The sequence below is a fragment of the Brachypodium distachyon genome, chromosome 3 (genome assembly GCF_000005505.3).
Source record: "Brachypodium distachyon strain Bd21 chromosome 3, Brachypodium_distachyon_v3.0, whole genome shotgun sequence".
NCBI lineage: Eukaryota > Viridiplantae > Streptophyta > Magnoliopsida > Poales > Poaceae > Brachypodium > Brachypodium distachyon.
Window position 1 is genome coordinate 41,156,295 of NC_016133.3, and position 23,635 is coordinate 41,179,929.

At 52.3% G+C, this 23,635-nt stretch overlaps 4 protein-coding genes across 5 annotated transcripts; 3 read left to right on the plus strand and 1 right to left on the minus strand.

The window, feature by feature from the left end:
• Positions 1-2,484: 2,484 nt before the first annotated feature.
• LOC100826888 (transcription factor BIM2) lies at positions 2,485-8,421 on the plus strand. Of its 2 annotated transcripts, XM_003574634.4 has the most exons (11): positions 2,485-2,727; positions 2,832-2,951; positions 3,754-3,954; positions 5,031-5,225; positions 5,367-5,496; positions 6,337-6,406; positions 6,489-6,623; positions 6,707-6,923; positions 7,040-7,181; positions 7,362-7,494; positions 7,954-8,421. In XM_003574634.4, the coding sequence occupies exons 1-11, from the start codon at positions 2,715-2,717 to the stop codon at positions 8,065-8,067; spliced, it is 1,470 nt and encodes a 489-aa protein (XP_003574682.1). In that variant the 5' UTR covers positions 2,485-2,714; the 3' UTR covers positions 8,068-8,421. The 2 variants fall into 2 exon arrangements, with proteins under 2 accessions (XP_003574682.1, XP_010235247.1); XM_010236945.3 differs by lacking the exon at positions 3,754-3,954 and having other exon boundaries at positions 2,486-2,727.
• A 2,508-nt stretch (positions 8,422-10,929) lies between these two features.
• On the plus strand, positions 10,930-12,449 carry LOC100845505 (dof zinc finger protein MNB1A; the record flags this gene model as incomplete). The annotated part of the gene is made up of 1 exon (XM_014900112.2): positions 10,930-12,449. A coding segment is annotated over one exon (1,026 nt), but the record flags the coding sequence as incomplete, so codon positions are not given.
• A 2,171-nt stretch (positions 12,450-14,620) lies between these two features.
• On the minus strand, positions 14,621-19,240 carry LOC100827188 (cleavage and polyadenylation specificity factor subunit 6). The gene is made up of 2 exons (XM_014900137.2): positions 17,278-19,240; positions 14,621-15,097 (listed from the first exon to the last, which is right to left on the minus strand). Exon 1 carries the CDS (start codon positions 19,110-19,112, stop codon positions 17,346-17,348), a length of 1,767 nt encoding a protein of 588 aa, XP_014755623.1. The 5' UTR covers positions 19,113-19,240; the 3' UTR covers positions 14,621-15,097; positions 17,278-17,345.
• Positions 19,241-22,301: 3,061 nt separating this feature from the next.
• LOC100827501 (fasciclin-like arabinogalactan protein 1) lies at positions 22,302-23,530 on the plus strand. The gene has a single exon (XM_003574636.4). It carries the CDS (start codon positions 22,519-22,521, stop codon positions 23,323-23,325), a length of 807 nt encoding a protein of 268 aa, XP_003574684.1. The 5' UTR covers positions 22,302-22,518; the 3' UTR covers positions 23,326-23,530.
• The last annotated feature ends 105 nt before the right edge of the window (positions 23,531-23,635 follow it).

Genomic DNA, 23,635 nt, shown 5'->3' on the forward strand with positions numbered 1-23,635 from the left:
CTGAGACGACGGCACGCTGCGGCGGCCAGCACGTGTGCGTGCGTGGCCGGCCGCATCCGCATGCATTGCGTACGTGTGGCCTCTGCGCAACCGCACGGGGGCCTGTCCCCCCTGCCCTGCCCTGCCCTGCCCGCCTACCCGGCCGGCGCCTAAGCTTGTCAGTGCTGCTGGCAGTAATTGGCGACTTGACCACTCGTACGTCCGTACGTGGATATACGTGCCTGCATGTATGTCGTCTGACGGTCAGAGACCAATTGTTAGTGGCGACAAAAGACATACTCTCCCTCGGTTAATTCGATCGTTGATGGCACTCGCACGCAACACTGACTGCCACGTGAATCGACCGACGATCCTGTCGCAACAGCCAGCGATTTATTAGAGGAAGCTAAGCGAGGCTCGCATCAGAATCTCGCTCCCGGAGGACACCCTTCGGCGCATGCTTCCCCGATTCCGGACGGGATCAATGTGCCCGCAAAGCATCAAGCGATCCAATCGAATCGAGCAGCATAAATTACGGTTGACATGTTTCCGTCGTGCCGTTTAACCTGCCACTTCCCCCCCTCTTTACAAAAGGGAGTTCGGTCATCATTCGGTGCTAGCTTGTTCCCGCGGTCTCCGTCGATTTTTTTTACTCGACCGACACATGAATTTAATCCACGAAGCAGCAACCGATCACATCCGGGAGCAAATCACGCGAGATTCGAATCGAAAACCTCGTCTCAGGGGACAACAATTTGGTGCGCTTGCCGATTCCGCACGCCACGGCCGGACGCACAAGTCAAGTGATGGACCGATCCAGCAGCGAAAGGTGCCGCTACTACTACTGCACATGTTTCTATCGTGCCGGTTTAACCTGTTTGCTACAATTCCCCTTTCTGAAAGTAGTTCGGTCATCGTGCGCGTCATGCGGGGGGTGAGTTTCGCTACGGTCGCTATCGCGGGAAGTTAAGTGCAGGTAATAATAAGTATGGTCCATACGCGGACGTGGAAATTAAGGAGTGTATGTGATATGAATACACCACCGCATGTGTACGTACGTACGACTCTCTGAACTGCACGTTTCAAACGAGGTTTGTCCTGGTCGAGCCAAGATCGATCCCAAGAGACGTATCCAACGTCGGATGAATAAACAAGGACATGGAGCTGGAGTCTGTCTCACGAAACGTCCAATCCGTCGCACGTACGTACAGATCCGATCGAACGTGTACGTATACTACTCAGTGGTGGATTTTAGCACGGGGGATCATTGACCTCGTAGGATTAGTCAACAAGTTCAGTAAAAAATGAATGAAGGGAATCATCGTGGTGGTAGTTACTCCGTAGGACTCATCTACTGTATCGTGCTGTACTACCAGATGCATGCATCCGCCATGCATGCACGGTCCCCGACCGACACATGGACGGCGCCTGATACGGACGGATCTGCTTGTCCCCAGGGCGCGTGCGCGGGCGAGTACGTACGTACGCATTTAGCTCAACAATTTCTCTCTCTTTTTTTTTTGCGCTGGAAGCTCAACCATTCTCTATTTGCAATTTGCAATCGAGGAGCCAAGCACTGTAACCGAGCAAGCAAATCCTTGCTCGTCAGCAACTCGTTCATTACGGGTTTGTTCCTCTGCTGCGTGCGAGAAAGGCTCGTACTGAGTCGTGACGTCGCGATACCGAGCAGAAAAAAAAAATCATCGAGGTGAGCCGTGAGCTCACTGTTAGGAAAAGATTAATAAGCGGGCCGGCCGGAGACAAGTCGCTGTGTGGAATCTGGACGGAGCTAGCACATGTGTCACGAGCGAGCGAGCGAGCGATCGCGACCCTCCCCCAAGTCCCAACCCGGCCTATCGCTCTCAAAGCCGCAACACGGGTTGCCCGCGATGTGCGGCTCGAATTTATGTCATGTGCCGCCGCGGGGCCCATCTCCCGGCGCTGCAACAACGAACGTCACGTGACACATCCCCGATCTCGCCATCCGGCAGGGGCCGCAGCGCCTCCACTGTTCCGCAGTCCTGCACTGTAGAGGACGCCTTTGTTGCAGCAACCGACCGACCGGGCTGCCCCGTTTTAATTTCTGGAGTAGGATGTGCTGTAGTCGTACTGTATTTGTCATCTGCTCTGCTCGTATACGGTTCGATTCTTGTACTAGCTTGTCGTGTTTGTACCTGTGCCTAACCTGGTGTAAAAATCTGGCTTTTTTACTGTCGGGACTAGTATACTTGGCGAGAAAGTGTGCAATATTGCTTCCAGATCAACACCGTACGAGAAATCAAGAGTTTACCGAGCTCGATTCGCCTCTCTCTATCTCTCTGGGAAAAAAAAATGCTTGCTTGTCGCGTCAACGGCGCGGTCAACCCAGTGGCCAGCACGTGCTCGATCGGTCCCCGCCGAACACCCTGCTGTGCTGTGCTAACGGCCGTCGATCGGGACATAACGACGTCGTCACGGAAGGCAGGGCCTCGATCGCCGGCCGTATACTAATAGTGCGTTTCGTTCCTTCCCGTAGGAATAGGGAGGTAGTCTCGGTCGCCTTGGAGGAACTCGCAGAGATCTCTCTCTCTCTTCTTGCCCGCCTCTCACAACTCCAAGCCACACAGCCCGCTTCTCGATTCTCCGAACCCCAAGCTCTCTTGCGCGCTCTGCCGCAGCTGCTCGGCGAATTGTGCTAGCTAGCGTCCGTCCTCTCGTTCGATCGCGCGCCGGCCAGCCGTGTGTAATGCGTGGTCATGGGGCTCCAAGGTAAGCTAGCTTCTGTCGTGGATTTTGCCCTTCTTCTTCTTCGTCTTCCTCCGTGGGTCGCTTCGGCTCAGGTAGCTGACTGGCCTGGTGGGTTAATAATGCAGGGAATAAGGCGACCCACGACTTCCTCTCGCTCTACACCGCGGCGGGCAAGGACTCGCCGCTGCCGCTGCCGCAGCTCCCGGGCTCCAATTCCAAGCCGCCGCCTTCTCCTCCTGCTCAAGGTGCGCCACCGGTTCCTCCAATCTCTCTCTCCCTCCCAAATCTGTCTCTAGGAAGCATCAGGATTACTACTTGCTGAATTTTGGCAATTTTGTCGCTGTTACTTGTTGTTGCGAGTTGGTTCACGTGGGCGCGCGCGTGCGAGGCGTTGAGTGGGGTGGATAGAAGGACGGATCTTTCGACTTTTTTTTTGCCTAATAATTCGACGAACTTTTTATTGGGTGGGGGGCAGGAAATAACCACTTGCAAATTGCAATGCTACGAGCGATTTGTTCGTCTTCGAAATTACAGCGTTTGTATTCAGTTGTTGCGTCTGGTTAAAGAATACGGAGAAAGAAAGAAAAAAGAGCGATCACGTGTAGAAAGATGGGGGTACAGAGTGCCGTCCACGACCTTCCTCCGCGGCTGCCATTTCCAATTCTATTTTGTTTTGAAAGTTTCGTCGTTTTTGTATTTTAGAAGTGGTCTCGGACACTATGCACGTCATTATTCCCTTCCTTCTCGGATAACGATTCTTGCAGTTTTATCAAGGCATCATTCCTCGAGTCATTTTCAGATTCCTGCAAGTTAGGCATATTCATTTATTCATCACTGTCTTCTACCAGTACAAATCTGTTCAAACATGCATGTTTAACTCGCGTGGTGTATAAAACATGTCGTGCGTGCATCAAGTCCCTTGTCATGCACTTAATTCCTTTCGAAAAAATAAAAAATTAAGCACCGGCGTTGAATTCTTTCTGCTGTTCTGAAACCTGAACTCTGAAGCAAGGAACCTATGTCTGTCTGGTTCTGGTACGCGCGCAGGTTTCTTCCTCCGGACGCACGACTTCCTGCAGCCACTGGAGAAGCCATCTTCCCAGTCTCCGCCTCCGCCGTCCCACCCCGCCAACAACAAGGAGCTGTCCGGCGGCGTCGGCACGTTCACCATCAGCCACGCCGCCCCCGTCGTCAAGCAGGAGCCGCCCTTCGCCCTCTGGGGCGCCGCCGCCGCCGCCGACCCTCGAGGTACGCAACGTCCTTGTCGTCCCAGAGAAGCTATGGCCACCACGAATCCACGATCGATCGAGGCACGTGACAGGCCAACTGCCTCTGCTCTCTGCTACGACTTCCAGAGAAGCTATGGCATTTTCCCCGTGCGACGCGAGCGAGGCGCGTGGCGTGCCGTCGACGGCAACACCTGGGCGACGTGGACGCGAAAGGCAGCCCGTCCGTTCCCAGCCTAGAGATGCGTGCGGATCTGCCGAGGCGTCTCGTGGTAGAGCTTTTCGGGTAGCCTAGCCGCTGCCTCTGCTGGTGCGCTAGGGTGGGCGAAGCTATGCGTAGGCCTGGTCGGCACGGGAGGGATGCATCGCAGTCGTAAGCTACTCATCTCACCTCATGGGCCTACGACGGGCCGCGTGGATTGTCTGGATTGTCTGACTTTAAGTCCCATGACTTTGTGTGTCTGACTTGTGGGTCCCATGGCTGTCTGGCCCGCACGTCAGCCACACAAAGTCAGGTGACTTACTGCAGAGAATCCTTGCCGGCATCTGGGCCCCGCCATTACGGCCGGCAGGCACGTGGGCGGGTGTAACTGACAGTTGTGTTCCGTCCTCGTCACGGTTTCGTGGATAGACTTCTGGGTGCAGGAACGCTTCCCGTACCCTGCAATCTGGATCAGCATGAATACGAGCATTAATGTCCTGTCTAGGAAGTAAATTGGCTGATTATATTTACAATTACGATGAGTGAAACTTGTTGTTGACGGATGTAAGATGCTTGAACGCACGGGTGAAGCAGTAGTACGTACTATGAATGGAATTTTGACTGAACCATGCCGGTGTGAGCCCAGGATCTAGAGTTCATCGCCATTTTTGCTAAGAAAACACACACAAATCTTTTGGTATTTGTACTGGAGTAGTACTGTTGTTTTAGTTTGTCTGGTTTGAACAACTTAATCCTTCGTGTTCTTGATCCTTCCACGAAAAAGCTACTGAGCGCTGGCGTTTATTTTTTTTTCACTAAAAAACTGTTGGACAAAAACCAAAACGGCAAAGGGCTAAAGGCGTGAGCATCCTCCCCTGTTTTTGCCCACTCACCAGGTCACCAGTGGACGCTCCCCTTCGGCGCGGCGCGCAGCGTCGCCGTTGCCTCCTCCAGGCCGCAGCCGCAGTCGGAGCGGAAGGGTGCAGGCTGCGGCGGCTTCATGGACGCCGGCTCCGGATCCAGCGCCGGCGCGGGCTTCGACGACGAAGATGGCCTCGCCGCGCGCCGCGAGGTCTCCTCCTCTCTCAAAGGTAGTGCTAGCTCAATTCCGCCGAATCTGCCATGTGTGCGCGCTGCTGGAAGCCTGGAACCCGTCTGGGTGTCGGGATGGCCAAGTCGTAGTGATTCTTTTGGGATTTTGGTGCTGAATTCTGTTTCGTGTGGGGTTGCAGAACTCACGGTGAGAGTGGAGGCCAAGGGCGGGAGCTGCAGCGGCAGCGCGGGCACGGACCAGCTGCCCAACACGCCACGCTCCAAGCACTCCGCCACCGAGCAGCGCCGGCGCAGCAAGATCAATGACAGGTGTGTTCCTTCAGCTCAGACAGTTTCTTCGATTAGAGCTGCTGCTGCTGTTGGGTGCTTACTGTCAAATGTAACGTGCCAGCATGCATAATTCCGTAGTTAAATGGAGTAATAGCATGGTTTTCGAGGCTTCTTGTCAGCGCCAATGCATGTTTAGAAACTGTCGGCTTTTGGTGGGCCAATTTTTTTATCAACTTGTTGGAGTAGTTGCGTCCAACTGAATTTGCCTGGTAATTCAACTAATGTGGATGGAAGTATGCATCTGAGCTTGGAAGCATATTTGGTTTAACTCTGGGATTTATTTTTCCTTTCGAAAATGGTTTAACTGGAGGATAGGTTGTGCTTCAGATGTAATGATGATGGTGGTCATCTACTCATCTTCTCACTACCGCTACCTCTGTTCCTAAATGTAAGACGTTTTGGTAGGCTAAAAAAAATCTTACATTTAGAAACAGAGGTAGTAGTTTTCTATTGTCAGTGGAGTTAGTTTCTGAATAAATGTTGTAGTCTGTGGATGCAGTGATGCTGATGCTCATTCGTGTACAACAAGATGTCTATTGTCTGAAGAATTTGTTTTGGAGTATATCTACTTAAACGTGGTTTGGCCAGTTAACTTGTTACTCACCCACCGTGCTGCCCTTAGAATACTTGAACAAGTGAATACTCACTGAACATCACCCGATATAGAGGCCGGAGTGATCGCCGTCCCTTAAAAAAAAATCCTGACCGAATATGCTCCTCTAGTTTGGATTTGTTTCTTGGCACATTTTTTTGTCGTGTAAATAATCATTGTCTAAAGAACCAGGTTAAACCTATTTCCCCTTTCAATCTTTTTTTCAGATTTCAGTTGCTTAGAGAGATTTTGCCACATAATGATCAAAAGAGGGACAAAGCATCATTTCTCTTAGAGGTAAGACGATATAGCTATTTCTCTGTTATAAACTTTTGCCCATGGATCATCTTTCTTATATATTGGCACCTATTTAATGCAGGTTATTGAATACATAAGGTTTCTACAAGAGAAGGTACAAAAGTACGAGGTTTCATATCCCGAAGGCAACCAAGAAAATGGGAAGATTGTGCCATGGGCAAACATGTACTTCCGTTCTTTTTGGAAAAATTATCAGGTAATTTCGCTTACGGTAACACATATTATAAAAAAACGTGGTTCTACGAAACTTAGTGACAACTTCTGATATTTGCTCTGCAGAACAAGGACCAAATACCTGGAGATGTTTCGCCTGACCCTTCACAAATTATAAAGAACGGGTCCTCCCCTGACTTCCCTTTTATAGTGAAACCCGATGATAATGACAATGGGGTTGCATCAGTGGGTCCTTTAGGTGCTCTGGATCAGGCAGAAACTGATCCATTGGGTCGTATGTCACACAAATCAACTGAAACTTCCAGTCCCGATAATCTTCCAGGTACGCTCTTTTTCTTTGAAGTATGGTTTTACAACTTTCAACATGTACATTGTCCTTAATTACAATTTGAAACTCTCTGATATTAACGAAGAAAAAACTTTTTTAATTATTTGTAGATATTGTTGCAACTCTGCCTCAAGCTCATCCGACAAGATCATCACCTGCAGATGGGAGTGCAATGATAAAAGAACTTCTACATAACCCTGAATTGGCAATCGACGAGGGAACAATCAGCTTATCAAGCCAATATTCCCAAGAGTATGTACTAATGATGTCTTGCTGTTAAAGAAATCACTAGATCTATTATATTGTTCCTCAAGTCCTCCATATTATTATTCTGCTGCTTGTCCATTGTTTGCAACATGCAAACAGCAAACACATTCTTTTCTGTTTCTACAATATTCTGATACATTGGATTTTTATTTTGGTTCGCAACAGGTTGCTTAGTACATTGAATCATGCCTTGCAAAGCTCAGGTATAGATTTGTCCCAAGCTAGCATCTCAGTGCAGATCAATCTTGGCAAGCGGGCTACAAAGACATCTGATGCTGCTGCAAACGCAGCTTCTACGGTAGGATTTCTTTCATATGTAGTACTCCCTCAGATCCTAAATTGTTGTCGAAATATTACATGTATCTAGACGCGTTTTAAGAATAGATACATTCATATTTGGACAAATTTAAGACAATAATTTAGGATCGGAGGGAGTACCAATCTACACAACTAAGGACATGATATCTGCTGAAGTCAAGATGGTCTAGGCCTCCTATGAAATGACATTTTTTTATGTCTTCTGCATTTGAATTTGGAGCATTAAGTTGTGCAACGTTTCTGCATGCACATCAGCTGGTGTAGTTATAGATGGCATATTTGATTTCAGCATTGCACAATGCTGGGGTTGTTGCCTGTGACACAACTTTGTCCTCCAAGGCAGTGTTTGGAGAACACCAGGACATCCATCTTTCTTGGCATGCCATTATACTTAAACAGAATTACTGTTTCTTACACTATCGTCTCGTTTACATTACAGGAACTCGTCGACCTAGCGGCTAATAGTCAGACAGTGGACCATCAGCTGAGGTTCGGTGGTGGCGCCCAAGAACATCGACGAGCAACCAAGCGGCGCAAATCAGATAACAGCTGATGGATGTCACTACCCTTGGAAAGCCGAGACGATTCGACCAATTTTTTGCTGCCACGGAGCGCTCGAAGTTGTACCCTACATCATGTTCCCCGTGGCATCTAGACAAACAAGAACCTGGATGTATTCTTCCATCTAATCCTGTCTCTTCTTCGACATTCTAGTCCCTAGGAATGGAAGGAAAGCTTCCATCGCAGATTGCGAAGCTGCTTGCTGTCCATACGCTTCCATTCATATATGAGAAGTTTGTCCCCCCTCTCTGACAGAGCTCCCTTGTAACATATAATTCGAATGAACAATTTCCGTCTTGTCTCGTCGTCGTCAATGAACATTGCTGCAATACTATGTGTTTGTGCAGTCTGCGCCGATCCATTCCCCCTGAAGTTTACAGATCAGGGCCAACCCTTTCAGCAGATACTGAAATGTCATAGCAATGTTCTCTTTCTTTTCTGAATGGCATAAGTGTTTGTGACACGCTAGGTGATTATTCCCGTACTGACGGATTTGGACCCAACTTATTAGTTCTCTGCTCGAAATCTTGAGCAAAGATCGCGTCAGGCGTATCAATGAATCTGATGGCACCGGTGCCTGCAGAGACAGACAGCAGAGTCGTGCCTCCACGGCAGGTGGAGTCCACCACCTTCCGCGGGATCCTCCAGTGCACGGCCGACAGAATTAGCAGGCGGGGGATTCCCGTCTCGAATCCGGGCTCCTCGATCCCCTGACTGAAAGTAAAGCACGAGATTTCTCCCGAATCCCCCGGGCGCCACCACCACGACGTACTACGAGGGGTTACGAGGATTCGCACGATCGGGAAGGGAAAGTAAGTGGGGGAGGGTTTAGATTGGGCAGAGGAGGAGAAGGAGAGGAAGTACGCCGGCATCGCGCGGAGTGGCCGCCCACTACGTACGTAGGGCGATCGACGCGGGATGACGATGCCGCAAGCAAAGGAAAGGAAAAGGATTCATTCATCAAGTTGCAGGGAATAATAATGCAAGGTACAGCGCACCCGCCCCGCATGATCCGATGGGCGCTGATGGCGACCCGGGCATCGAGTGGGCTTTGACGTGGCTCCGATTCGATCGATGCAGCCGGCCGCCGGCAGCAGGGATCGTGCGGTCGCGGCAGGACGGACCCAACGGAGGCATTGGAGCCAGCCAGTACGATTCTCTTCTCCGGGTCATGGCGAATCCATGACTGGAACGGACCGCCAGCCGGAGCCGGACATCCGATTTTTCTCGGAATCGTGGCGAATGAAAAGAGCTGTCGCGAGAGGATCATCGCGTCACGTCGCAATCAAACCCAAGGTTAAGGCCATGTTTTGCATTCTTCCTTGGTGGGCGTTGCGCCACGTCGCCTGTGCTCCTGGATCGGCCAAGCCGATAGGGAAGCAAGAAGCACGATATGATAATGTCAAGGCTGGCACGACCGAATGATTAAGGCCGTCACAGCTCATCACGCCATTCGCCTAGTACGACCCGGGAAACTGGAGGGTGGGGTTTGCCTCGCATTGATTAGGCCGGCGGCGGCGCCCAAGATTTCGCACTGCCTCGTCCGTGCATAATCGCTCCAGTTTCTGAATTCGTGCAGCGAACAACAACGAAACGAACATACGGTACTGTGCATCGGTGAATCGGTCCGGACTCTGAATCCGTGTTTCAGAGATGGGCGAGGATAAAACGTTTTTTCACCTCGCAGCGTTCCATTCGTCAATCAGGCCCAGGGAATCGAATCCCATCTCCAATCAAAACCCGGCCCGTCGTTATCGCGAGATCCCGCCCATATTCAATTTACCTCCATCGATCAAACGGGAACCCGCCCCTTGCCGTCGATGCGAAGCGAGCGAACGATCGGGCGACACGGCGGCAGCCTCCGAGCCGTGCGCGTGCGAGGCGCCCGATTCGTTGCGTGGAAGGTCCGACGTCGGGCCCCACTCACAGTACCACACAACCCCCCAGCAACGCGGCGACGAGACCACCGTCCACCCCATGTGCCTTTGCTTGCCTCGGCGGACGGTGGGTCCCACGCGGCTCCGTCTCGCCCATGCGGGCATGCCTGGTCTAGCCACAGAGCACGCGGGCCCCACGCGGCGAAAAACAAGTCCTGGCCAGGTGGGCCCCGCGACCGGACTCGGGGCGGTGCGTGCATTCTCTGCTCCTGTGGGGTTTGCGTTTGCGGTGGGTCGGATTATTTCGTCGCATGTTTGTGACGACACAGGAGTCGGAGATCGCGGCAGCGTCGGCGCCAAGGTCTCCAGTTTAATTACTCTCGATCTTATCTATCTACACTGATCGCGAGAGAAGAAAAGAAGAGAGTCTGTGGTCACGATTATTAACCCGGCAGCCGGTGGAGAGAAGGACTCGATCTGGACCAGTCGACGCGCGCCGCCGGAGCGCCCGTGGAGAAGCAGCGGCGGCGGGGCGGGTGTTCATTCTGGCCTTTGCGTCAGCGGCGGAGCATTTGTCTATGGCTGACCCAACTGATCCCGTCCGACCACGTGGCGCGCCCCGGGCCACCCGCGCCCGCGATGGGTGGCCGACACGCCGCATAGTTCCGTGCCGGGGACGATAAAATTCCCCGAGGCCCACCCCGGAACTCTCGTCCCGTCACACCTCGCTGACACGCGGACCCGTCGCTGCCGTGGACGCCGCTGTCAGAGGTTACTTCGTTTTATTGTCCTGTATTTTTTTTTGGCAAGCGAACAGAGCGGTGGTAAGTGGGAGCGGGACCCACGCGGCGGGGTCGCTGTCCTGCGTGTGGGGCCCACTTGGGCGGTACGGTACGGCCTCTGCAGCGGCAGGCGTCCTCGTCTCTGTCTCCCGTCGCGGTACAAAATCTCGGGTCTTGTCATTTTTCACGTGACCACCGACAGGTGGGGCCCGGCTGGTAGTATGGTCTTACGGTCTACTGGTTAGTCGAGTACTCGAAGACTTGGCGTCGCGCGGCGGTCGCGGCCATAAAGAAACCCCAGGCGCTGAAACCGGCCTTCGTCTCCTTCGGTTGTTTTGCTCTCTCTCTATCTCTCTCTCCCGTGCCAGCGTCCTCTCTCCTCCTTGCTCTCTTCTGCGCCCCCGCGAGAGCGAGCTCACGAGCGCAGCACCCACAGCGCCACCGCGCATGGGGGAGCACGCGGCGGCCGAGCCGGGCCGGCGGCCGGCGCAGCAGCAGTTTGCGGGTGTCGACCTCCGCCGGCCCAAGGGCTATGCCGCCGCTGCGGCCGCTCCCGCGAAGACGCCTGCAGCGGCTCCTGTGGCTGCAACGGCGGCGGCGGCGGCGGCGGAGGGGGAGGCTTGCCCGCGGTGCGAGTCGCGGGACACCAAGTTCTGCTACTACAACAACTACAACACCTCCCAGCCGCGCCACTTCTGCAAGGGCTGCCGCCGCTACTGGACCAAGGGCGGCACCCTCCGCTGCGTCCCCGTCGGCGGCGGCACCCGCAAGCGCGCCTCGTCGTCAAACACCTCCGCCGCCGCTGCCACCGTCAAGCGGCAGAAGCCCTCCAAGAAGCGCCGCGTCGCGCCGCCCGAACCACCCGCCGCCGCCTCCTCTGCCGACGACGTTCCCGCCCCTGACGCCGACGCCGCTGCCAAGACGACGACGACGCCACCGACCGAGGCCGCGAGCGAGATCACGACGGAGCTGGTGGTCCCCGCGGCGGCGGCGGCAGAGGAGGACTCCTTCACCGACCTCCTCCAGGAGCAGGGCGGCGGCGACGACGCGGTGGCGCTGGACCTCGGGTTCTCCGACTACGCGTCCGCCGTCGGCAAGGCCGCCGGCCTGGGGGACCCGTACTCGTTCGAGTGGCCGCCGGCGTTCGACCTGGGCGCGTGCTGGAGCGGCGCCGGGTTCGCCGACCCCGACCCGACGGGCGTGTTCCTCAACCTCCCTTGATGCACCGCACGCATCAGCAGCACGGTTAAGCTGCTCAGGGCGGAGCCTCAGGTGTGGGTTTTTGCGAACCTGATGATCGATCGATAGTTTCGATACGCTTCGGGATTAATCAACTGAGTACTGGTATTACTGCTACTACATGAGCGCATGGATGTGGTATATGATAACGATGACCTTAATTCTAATTAGCTTTGTTGAGATTAGCGGCCGCGTTTTACTCCGAGTGCGTGCTAACTCAGAAAGCAGGCTTTGAGACGAGATGAGATGTGCTTGTTCATCATCTCTGTATAAACAAAAAAAAAACCAAGGCTTGAGGAGCTCGGGGGACCGCTTGTTCTTGCATACACGGTCCTCCCTCCGTTTCGTTGATTCCTGCCGTTCTTTCTTTTCTTGTTGTTGGAAAAAAGGGCTTTCGCATGGATGGAATGTATGGATGGATTTCCCCCCTCGGTTAATGTATGGACAGCTGCGTGGAGAATGTTTTCATGTTCCTATCTGATTTGCTTTTACGTATTCCGCTCTGTTTTTCCTTTTTTCGCCCTGTCGTGTTGTGCGTGGGTCATGATGGACTGGCGGCGGCCATGAGATTCTCGCTGATGAAGATGATGCTGGTTGCAGCATGCGGTGCCGGCTTTGCTAGGTTTGAATCAGATCGCCGGTATTGATTCTGGTGGCCTCACACGTTCGAGCAGACGCGGCAGCAAGGGCATCCGATTCTTTCAATTGGGGCATCGCATTCGCATCGTCGCGCCCTTGCAGGCTTGACGAATGGCGCGCGTCCACCGGGGGTGGCGGCGTAGGAGGAGCCGGAGCCGGAGCCGGAGGCACGCGTCCGGGGCCCGGGGGGGCGTGTTCGGTTGGACGTCGCGGTCGGGCGAGTTAACGCGGTGGGTGCCCGCCCGCCCGCTAGTCCGACGGGATGGAGGCCGACGCGCCCCGCCTGCCTGCCCCGTGACGGCACACCGTCGAACGCGACCCGTTCGTTCGGCCGCGTGCGCGTCAGGGGTCGGTGGCCCGGTCGCTCCATCCATCCAGTCGACCTCCCGTCGTCTTTTCTCTCTATGTACTCCGTAAATTTTGTTTCCTTTCCCGTGGAGTCTCAAGGCGCCGAGGCGCGGGGATCCGGTTCGGCGCCGCGCCGTGTCGAGCACTCAGAGCAGGGCACGTACGGGCGTGGCGGGGCGTGAAAGGTGGCGTGTCGCGCTCCCCGGCCAAGCGCGTGCTGTCGCCGGTAATACCGTTTGTTTTGTTCGATGCCTACACCTGCTACTTGTGGTATGAGTATCCTACTGTCGTCGTCAGTTTCAAAAAGAAAAAAAATACTACTGTCGTCGGCGGCGGTGGTGTGCGCGGGCGTGACGTGACGTGATTACTATTGTATGCGCGTGCCGGCGGGGTGGTTCGCGACTTGACGACGACGTGACCTGACTGACTGACACGCCCGAGGAGGGTGTAGCCATGGATGGGTAGGCATAGGCATAGGCGTTGGCGGTTTGGCCTGTGTGTGGAGTCCCCATTGGAGCACGGGCACGGCATTCCGTCACACACTCTTGGCTGGGTGCGAATTCCGAATTTCGAATGCTATGCGCATGCGGGGGCAGCTGTTTCCCTAGGAGAAGAATAAATGAACGTCGGCAGGTGATGCAGGAACAAAAAATATGGCGCGCTTCGTTGTGACTTGTGGCCAGTCGGCAGCGGTGGACAACTGGAGCCGTCCAAGAGAGAATTCCACATTTGCCATGAGAATTTGTCTGTATGTCAAAATGCCACTGAGAATTTTTCTGTTCCAAATATGCCACTCAAATTTTGCACGGGGTATAAATATGTCACGACCGCTAGTTGACCGTTAAGTAGAAGATGAAAAAACAATTTTGCCCCTATGCAGTATGTTGATGTTCCGTTAACAACAAATTACTCATTTTAGAAAACTTAGTTTTTCAAGGTTTTTAAGATACCCGTAATACCATTTCTGAGTAAGTTTCAGCAATAATGATTTTAGCATGAAAAATTGAAAAATTTCAAGAGCACTTTTCTTTGATTTTAATTAACATCACAAAAGTCAAAATAGATCCAGCAAATTAATAGACTAACACTCATCATAATTTGTGGAGAGAGAGGGAGAGAAAGACCGAGAGGGTGTTTTAGTTTTCTTGTTTCCTTTTGTTTTTTCTGACCTGTGGACCATGGGTATTTCGATCAATATAAAATTGACTTAACGGTCAACTAACGGTTAATTAACGACAGTGGCATATTTGTACCCCATGTAAAATTTGAGTGGCATATTTGGAACAAGTAAATTCTCAGTGACATTTGAGCATATGAGCAAATTCTCAGTGGAAAATATGGAATTCTCTCCGAAAAAAAACAGTGCGTGGCCGTGAAGGTTGCCAAGAAGGCAACCAGTGCCGCCGATCTCTGAATGCTAGCAACGTCCTCCACTTTCAGTAAAGAACGAAACTGGCCAGAGGCACACACACAGGTGGCACAGAAACACATCAGGAAGGTGCGAGAGCAAGCGATATGCTCCCCCCACGAACACACCTACAGTCCTACACTCACAGATGGAGATCGTGGCCAACCGATAACGCAGAAGGGCCCTCAGCTTTCAGACCAGGGACTATTCAACACTCGCAGAGTCCCAGATCAGGGGAGAAACAAACGAGGATTACTTTAGTAAACCATACTGTTGTAGAATATACACGGGATCTGATAAGTGATGACAGAACTGGACACCGACTAAACCTTGGAACCAGGACCGAAAATAAGCGAAGGTGCATTCCAGCCAAGAAGCTGTTGCCAAAATAACAATACTAGAGAGCAACCATGCATCCACAGCATCTCCATGGACAGACAAACCGGAAGGACGCTGGAATCATCATTTGTCCACCGTCAGCAGGCACGAGAAAAGTAAACAAAACATGGCTGTGATACAAACCAGGCGATCATCCTACTGCATAGATAGAAGTACGTGATACTAGATAAATTCCAACTGATTTGGCAAGCCACACCAGGCATTACGTACGAGGAGAAAACTTGTGTCTTTATGCTACTCGGATAATTTATGGCAAGCAAAGTGAGAGACAGCAAAAATCATCCTGAGAAGATCTTCACATAGCCGAAGACGAATTCCAACCGGACATACCTGCAAGTGGAACGAAAGCCATCAGTGAAAGATATTCCAGGTGATATGAAATGGCAGAAGGATAAAACAAGATGCACCATAGTAGTAAGCAGTTTGGCAAGAGCTGTCTTATGAGCCCAGATTAGAAACATCATACTAGCAAAAGGATAAACTTATGGACAATTTAGTTAAGCTATCAGATGCTCCAGCTGTTAAGAGACTCCAGGACATCCCGGACCTATTGACCATATATGTATTGCACATTTGCACATAGGGAAATTGAAGACCCGTATAACTAAAACATTGGCGCAACACCATCCTGAATCAAATAAATAGAAGCATCCAGTAAGCTCTATATTTTGAAGAGGAGCCCCAATCAAGTATTGTGGTGTAGTCAACTACAGGTTTGACAAAGGATCAGTTCACAGAACATACACAGTGAATCAGCTGTACACAAATTTTCAAGTGTTGAAAAAGAGACTGAGATTAGCAGTTATTAATACAAATACATACTATATGAAAATCAAACATCATCCAAATTGATAGCATTGATAACTTAAGCCGGGAGAAAAAAGTACTGAAAAACGGAATGCATTATCGGATGGCAAGAATAGGGCAAATATCCTGAGTATACAGCCAAAATTGGAACACTGATGTCTTCAAAGTATATCACCTTAAATTGATTGATAAGAATTCTTTGTGCCCAGCTAGTTATTAACATGGATGTTTTCAAAGTACATCATCTTCAATTGTTTAATAAGGATTCGTTGTGCCCAGCTAGCTATTAACATGGATGAATAAACAACCAGGATTTTATGTGCCCAGCTAGTTAATGTGGTACAAACTGGACATGACGCCATAAAGTAAATTCCTGATACAAAGCTACAATAGTATGTCATCCTAAATTGATTAGCAAGGATTTCTGGAGCAAGAAAAACAAGCATTAATGTATGAATCTTCAGTCCCTCTAGCTAAGTTGGTATTTTTCAGGGGACCGACTGCTACTCTTTTCTCAGTCCCGGATTTGCTTATTCAGATGTGCAAGACAATTAATCATGATTTTCAGATGAAGGTGGCAACAATTTGTAGTTAATGATGAGTTTGTTTAGCAACGTCAGAAATAAAGGGTTCGAAGTTACACTAATTCAGCTAGTAAGTTGTCAACATGTCAGGCATTTCAAAATGCAAGAGTATGCCAACTATGGCTTGTTATGTAACCAGATTAGCTTCTCCATAATCTAGTATTGGGCTCCATGCATAGAATTTTTATTTCAGTTATACAGTTGCAGATACTTCCCAATGGATTATTAGTCCTGTATTGATGCATTCTGATTTCAACTAAACGCTAGCATGTCTGTTTTTAAAGGCGGCGGATTCATTTACATTCTAGTGTAATCGAATCTTAAAGAGTGCATCCCTAACAGATCAAGCTTAGAACTTCATAGCAGAACGTAGCAACTATCTTCCTCGGCAGGAATATGACTCAATTTGCTGTTTTCCCACAACTCCTATCCTTGAAACATACAGCTGAACTTTACAGAGGACAGTAACATACAAAAAGAAAATGAATTTACAAACTCCATTTTCCTCTATACAAATTGAAAGGACAACTGGTTACAAGCACGGGAGCTAATTGCCACAATAACTTAATTTGTATTCAGAGGTCTAAGTAACAACAGTATGTGGTGGGAGTTCTTGGCTTAAACAATGCTGACTCAAAATTTTGTTTTTCCACAGCTCCCTCTCCATGAAATGTACAGCTGCACTTTACAGATGATAGCAATGTACAAGAAAAAAAAATGAATTTACACTCTGATTTCCTCTATACAAATTGACAGGGGAACTGATTACACGCAGGCGAGCTAATTGCTACAACAACTTAATCTGAACTCAGATGTCTAAGGAAAGTATGTGGCAGTTCTTGGCTTAAACAATGCCATAAAACCACAAAAAGAATCAACCAGGTAAAACAAAATATGTACAGGACATTTACATGAAGAATATGAATACAAACAAATGTGTTACACCACGATGTCAGTACTACCTAACAATACAACTAAATAAGAGTGTTACAGTTGAAAACAAACAAGAGATCAGATTCAGCTTAATCTACATCTCACCAATCACTACAACAGATCACCAAAAACACAAGATGTTACAATCACCGCAGCTACAAGCAGTAAAGAGTTGCTAGTGGTTACCGATCATGCGCAAAAAATGTAGTCCTGGATTGTAGTTGCCTCCAGTAGATGTACTTCAGCCAGCTACACTACTCAGGTGTCATCCGCCTACGCTTAGAATGGTCGACATCTCTCGACCTGCTGTGCATCCCAGATGACCTTCCCCTGTTCCAGTCTCCATTGCGCTCAGGATCACGGTCCCTGTGCCTGTGATGATCGCTATGACGGTCTCTGTCATCCTTGTGCCTATCCCTTTCCTTCTCTCTTTCCCGGTCTCTTTCTCTCTCCCTGTCACGATCTTTCTCCCTCTCTCTTTCATAGTCACGATCCCTTTCTCGGCCCATGTCCCGCTCATCACGGTGCCTCCTCTCAGGCTGTGCTGGGGGCATGTCCTTCTCCCTCTCCTGCCTCCTGTCTGGTGGACCAGACCAGTCCCTCTCGGGCAGTCTCTCCTTCCCATGGCTTCCCCCTTCGCCATACTGCTGATCAGATGCTGCATCATCCCCATAACTTGATTGTTCCTCCCCACCCCAACTCCCCATGTTGGGATCAGGCCACATTCCAACACTACCAGCCCCCATCCCACCCCTTCCAAAGAAAGCAGGGTTCAAATGTGGTGCGACTACTGGTGGGAATGGCTGCATCATCCCAGGAAACGCTGGACCTGGTCCCGGAAAACCAAACCCATTACCCATCCTTCCCATTGGGCCAAAAGCTGGATCAAAACCCTGCCCCATTATTCCTTGAGGCAGCATTGGTGGTGGATGTGGTGGAGCCATGCCTCCGTTTCCCATGATTCCTCGGCCGCTTGTTTGTCCCATCCGATTCCTCATACCCCCAACAGGGCCTCTGTTCCCCAACCCTGCATTACCTCTTCCCCAATTTCCTCCACCGCCAGTACCAGTGGGTCCTCCACGGCCAGCACCATAATTACCACCCGCCTGAGGGGCACTGGCATTACCGTTCCCTCTCCCGCTCTTTGGCTGCATTGGCAGGGGCTGTGGTGCCACGGGCTGCTGGTTCTTCATCTGTGACTCACCCATACGCCGCACATTGCTTGGTGAGGCGTATGCAACAACACATGGACGGCCATGAAAGAGGTGTCCGTTCATACCTTCCTTGCAGGCAGAGACGGCGACATGGTCAAAGAAGTCAACTTGGCAGTACCCCTTGGATTTCCCGCTTGCCTTCTCATCGAAAAACCTCACTTCCTTGACCAACCCGTACTTGCTGAGCTCCGCCTCAAGATCCGCATCTGTCGTCCACCAGTGGAGGTCCCCCACAAACAGCGTCATCCCGCCAGGGCCATCACCCCCGCCACCTGCACCACCGTTACCGACCACAATGGGGCCGCCACTGAAGTTGCCTCCTTGGCGATGGAACCCGTCGCCTCCTTGCTGGATCTGCTGGTGCGGAGGCGGCGGTGCAGATGCCACAGGCGGCTGCGGTGGAGGCGGGAGATTAGGAATTGGGACATGGACCTTCTGCTGCGGCGGCGGGGCCTGCCGTGGTGGGGTAGGGAGGGAGTGGGGGACCGGCATATGCTGTTGCTGCGGCTGGGGAGGCGGCGGGAGATGGTTCTGGTGCGGCTGGGGAGGTGGCGGAAGATGGTTCTGATGCGGCTGGGGAGGCGGCGGGAGCTGGTGGGGTTGGTTCTGCTGCGGCGGCGGGAGGGTATTCAGGGGCAGGGGCGGGGGCTGGTGGGAGGAGGAGTTGAAGAACCCGTCGCCGACGTTGACGTCGTTGTAGAGGTCGTCGAAGTCGTCGTCGTCGCCGTAGTACTGGTCGACGTCCTGGACGGCGGAGATGGCCTCGCTGCGGTGGAACGCCGGGTCGCCGTCGGGATCCATGGCCATTGCGCGGTGCTCTAGGGTTAGGGCTTGGTTTGTGGAGGCGGAAGCGGGGCAAACCCTAGGCGGGAGCTCGGGCCTGTTGGGCGGGGGCGGAAACAATTTGTTGGAGTCGGAGGTCGCGTGCTCGTGCCCGCCGCGAGTGAGGTTTTATTGATTAGGTGGGCTCGTGGGCCGCGCTACGCACGCTTGGACCAAGGCCCACGCTTAACTCTGTAAACAAACACTGCGTCATGCTAAGAAAAATGTCGCGAGTAAGAAAAAGTCTGAGTTCTTTTTAAATAATTAGGACGACCAGAGGAGTGTGATGCAAACGGGTTCTCCTTTGTATTCGGTTTTAGGATATCAGGGTTTCGCTGCTTTAATTTTTTTACTCAGAATTTGACTTAAATTTTACAGTGCGTGGACGCGCTCCTTGCATGACACGTGACACCCTCTGATGATTGTTTTCCTTTTCTTTTTTCATAGTAAAATCTAAAATGTCTAAATTGCAACGATTGGCGAGATTTAGAAAAAATCATATTCATGGTCTCGATCTAATTGATTTACATGAACTATCAATATCATGTCCTAAAAAAGGATCAAAATTCCAATCTTTCTTATGAAGACATGAATCACAAATTCATCAAATATTGCATGGTTCTAAATAGGAGTTGGATGTAGAACAGGAAAAAAAAACACATGTAGATACTACATGGCCTCTTCAAGACCGCATGAAATAAATTGTTTGCAGACATTGCATTTCAAATTGTTGTCATTATTTGGAATATTCTTTTAGAGCAGAAGGACCCTCGGCCTCGTTCCATTACTCGAATAAAACACCATAGGTTTTGCTTTTTTTACAGTCGAGCAACACAGGTTATGTCAATTATGCGCCTCAAACTCAAAAACTCCAACACACCGACATCACATGCACGGCGAGTACATAAGAATAAGGTAGTTGACACAAGCTCCAATCTTCTCCAGATGGTGTTTGTTCAATCATGTCCAGCACCACATGAAAGGTAGTCCTCATGAAAGTCGTTTTTAACGTTCCGCTGCTTCGCGGTACCATGTAACCATCCACGCGCTATCACGTGGCACTCACATGTCATATACCAATGAAAGTATCATATATGCCATATATCATTGATGATAGCATATACCAATGAACTTGGCCCGGCTCAGCGTCGCTTGACAGCTTCTGCATGCACAGGTATACGACAGAGCCAGTGGAATCTTCACTCTTGGTAGCCTATTCTTCTCCAAGCATAACGTCATCTCCTCAGAATCCTGACGGTTTTGTGCCAAAGTACCTACAGGCAAGACCAGGATGCTTTATGAAACAACAAATCGTTTCTGAAATCCCAAAGGGACCAAGGTATAGCCGAAGTAATCATATTATTTGGAATATTTCACTGCAACGAAAAAAAATCATACTTACCCAAATATGTACTACATCCAACATTTGTGTAAGCCCATCCACACAACTGCGAACCTGCCCGTGCATAGCCAAGCCAAAGGCGAGAGATGACTCAAACTTGGTCCAATGTTTCCAAACACGCACGATGGCGCGATCCATGCTACCCCAGATCCAACGGCAGCAGACAAACGCCCAAAAATACCCTGCTTCTCCGCCGCTTGGCGCGCCGCGCGCCACCCCCGCAGGCAGAAACGGCAGCCCTCCCTCCAAGAAAAGCCACCGTCTTCGCCGTACTTGTCTCGCCACCAAATCCGCCATGGCACCCCTGGATCTTCTCCTCCTCCTCCGTCGGAAACCTATAAAACCCCACAGACGCCATGGCACGCACGCAACCCCGGACCGGGAACCGGCCTTCCTGCGCGCACCAACAAGCCACTCACGCCATGGCGCACGCTCTCGGCCTCGTGGCCGTGCTCCTGGCCGTGTCCGCCATGGCCGTGCTCGCCGCGGAATCCCACGCCCCGGCAGCCTCCCCAAAGTCTTCGTCTTCGTCTTCCTCCTCCGGCTCCGGCTCCCCGTCCAAGGCTCCTTCCAAGTCCGCAGCGCCCGCCAAGGCTCCGTCGGGCAAGTCGTCGACGGAGACGAAGAAGACGACGCCCGCCCATGCCCCCGCGAAAGGGGGCGAATCGTCCAGCGGAGAAGAAGCCTTGCCGTCGACGTCTCCGGCCGCGGGCTCCCCGGATGGTTCTTCTTCCGAATCGGGGGCTCCGGGCAACGGCGCCGCTGCTGCCGAGGAAGAGCCGTCGGAGCCGGCCGCCGAGGTGCCGTCGGAGTCTTCGGAGGCCGCCGCCGACAGCCCGCCCGAGCCGGCCGGCACGTCGTCCGACTCGCCGGCGGGCGCGCCTGGCCCTGGCGGCGAGGCCGACGCGAGCGGCGCCAGCGCCGGCGTGAGCGGCGGCGTCGCGGCTGCCGTCGTGGCCGCCGCCGCCATGGCCGCCGTGCTTTCAGTTTAGAAGATGATGGTGTTTGTTACTTTGTTTGATTACATGTACTATACTGTACTGAAATTGTAGAGATAGGAACTTTGTTGCGAATTTGTACTCTCACGTTCGGTTATTCTTGAGGAGGCTGGTGTTTGATTAAAAAGCTTATTTTCTCCTCAAACACTAGTTCGGTACTCGGTAGTTTATTTTTGGGTATGGATCAATTCGTGTAGAGTATTTTTTTTTTGTTCGTTTGTAATCTGAACGTGGATGAGTTCCTTTATACGTAATAACGTGTGCTTGTTGATTTGAGTCTTTGTTTCCAGTTTTTGGATGAGTGGATTCAGCCAACACCATTCGAAACTTGCATCTGGCACAAAGACTACGTGCTTTGACGTGGAGGTCGCGGCTGCATGCATGTGGACGACGCTGCGAACGGAATGCGCAAGGCACGGCGTTGACACCGGCAGATAGAAATCACGTACTACTACTATCCGTCGGTTGATTGTTACACATCATCCTGAACGGCGAGCTCGGGCAGGTTGGTTACCACAGGAAATACACGATGAAATTACGGCAAGCTGGCATATGCCGATCCCATTTGGTTTTTGCCGATTTTGCTGCAGAGACATGGTGAACTACCGCTCTGGTTTCCGGTGGGTGGAGCGCACTGTACGTTTTATTGCGCGCATCCGGTGGGTGGAGCACGGGAGCCCCTCCAAAATACCGCACGCACGGCCCCGGGGGGGATTTGTCTTCAGGCCCAGGAGTCAGCGTGGGATCCGTCTGCTGTCGGTGGCATCTCCACACGCCGTAGCTTCTTTACGCCGACGAGCAAGCCCCGTAGACGATTAGGCACCAACGGCAAAGACGGCACGAGACAAGAGAGAGAGATACTCTTCCCCAAGGGCAGAAACGTCCTCTTCCAAAGCCAGCTCACCTCACACTCTTCTTCTTCTCACATCACTGCACTCCACCGCTCTGCTCCCACTCCACTCTCCCTCCCTCACTCCCAGTCCACGCCACAATGCGCCGCGTCCACCTCGCCGCCGTCCTGGTCCTTCTCCTCCCCATCGCCGTCTCCGCCGCAGGAGGAGCCAAGGCACCGGCGCCGGCGAAGGCACCACCAGCCCCGCCGAACATCACGGCGGCAATGGAGAAGGGCGGCTGCAAGGCGTTCGCGGCCCTGCTCTCCGCCTCCCCGGACGCCTCTTCCACGTTCCAATCCGCCATCGACGGCGGCGTGACGGCCTTCTGCCCGAGCGACGGCGCCGTCAAGTCCTTCCTGCCGCGGTACAAGAACCTCACCGCGGCGGGGAAGGCCGCGCTGCTGCTGTCCCACGCGGTGCCCGTGTACTACACGCGGCGCGCGCTCAAGTCCAACAACGGCGTCATGAACACGCTGGCCACGGACGGCGGCGCCGGCAACTTCAACCTCACCGTGCAGAACGTCGGCGACCAGGTGAGCGTCAAGACGGCCGGCAAGGGAAAGGGCGCTGCGAGGGTCGAGTCCACGGTGTATGATAAGGAGCCCGTTGCGGTGTACGGCGTGGACGCGGTGCTCGAGCCGGTGGAGTTGTTTGAGCCGGCTGAGGTGGAGTCTCCGGCTCCGGCGCCGGCCGCGCACAAGAAGGCGGCGCCCAAGAAGGCGCGGCACGGCGATGATGTGGCTGACGCGCCTAGCCCGGACGCGGATGATGACGATGAGGAGGACGACGCGCCGCCAGCCGACCAGAGGAAGAGCTCCAAGAATAATGCCGCAGCGCCGCCGGGGGGGCAGTGTCTGCGGTGGCTTGCCGTCGTCGCCGTGGCCGCGGCCGCCGTCCTGGCCTAAACTTAACTGCCCGAGAGGGGCCCAATTCCTTGCTTCGTTTCACGGTGGATCTGTCGGTGGCTTGTGTCGTCTGTCGGTCAGTGCGTCGTGTGCGGTGAAATTTTCCCCTTTCGAGCTTTCTTTACCCCGTTGATGTACGTTGTTAGTAGCATCGGATTGATGAATGTGATGTCAAATATATACAGTTTTGATTTGAGTCGAGTGAGTCAGATGCCTAAGATTAGAGCAGGAAATCCGAGCTAATCGGCATTGGTGGTGCAGTGCACGCTCCGACTGTCTGAATGCAAAATTCAGTTCCTTTGCTAAGGGC

Bases quoted from the DNA above. Each gene is read 5' to 3' on its own strand.
- LOC100827501 (XM_003574636.4), top strand. From the start codon at position 22,519: ATGCGCCGCGTCCACCTCGCCGCCGTCCTGGTCCTTCTCCTCCCCATC.
- LOC100827188 (XM_014900137.2), bottom strand. From the start codon at position 19,112: ATGGCCATGGATCCCGACGGCGACCCGGCGTTCCACCGCAGCGAGGCC.
- LOC100826888 (XM_003574634.4), top strand. The intron at 2,952-3,753 runs GTGCGCCACCGG...GTACGCGCGCAG, and splicing joins GCCTTCTCCTCCTGCTCAAG to GTTTCTTCCTCCGGACGCAC. The intron at 7,495-7,953 runs GTAGGATTTCTT...TTTACATTACAG, and splicing joins CTGCAAACGCAGCTTCTACG to GAACTCGTCGACCTAGCGGC.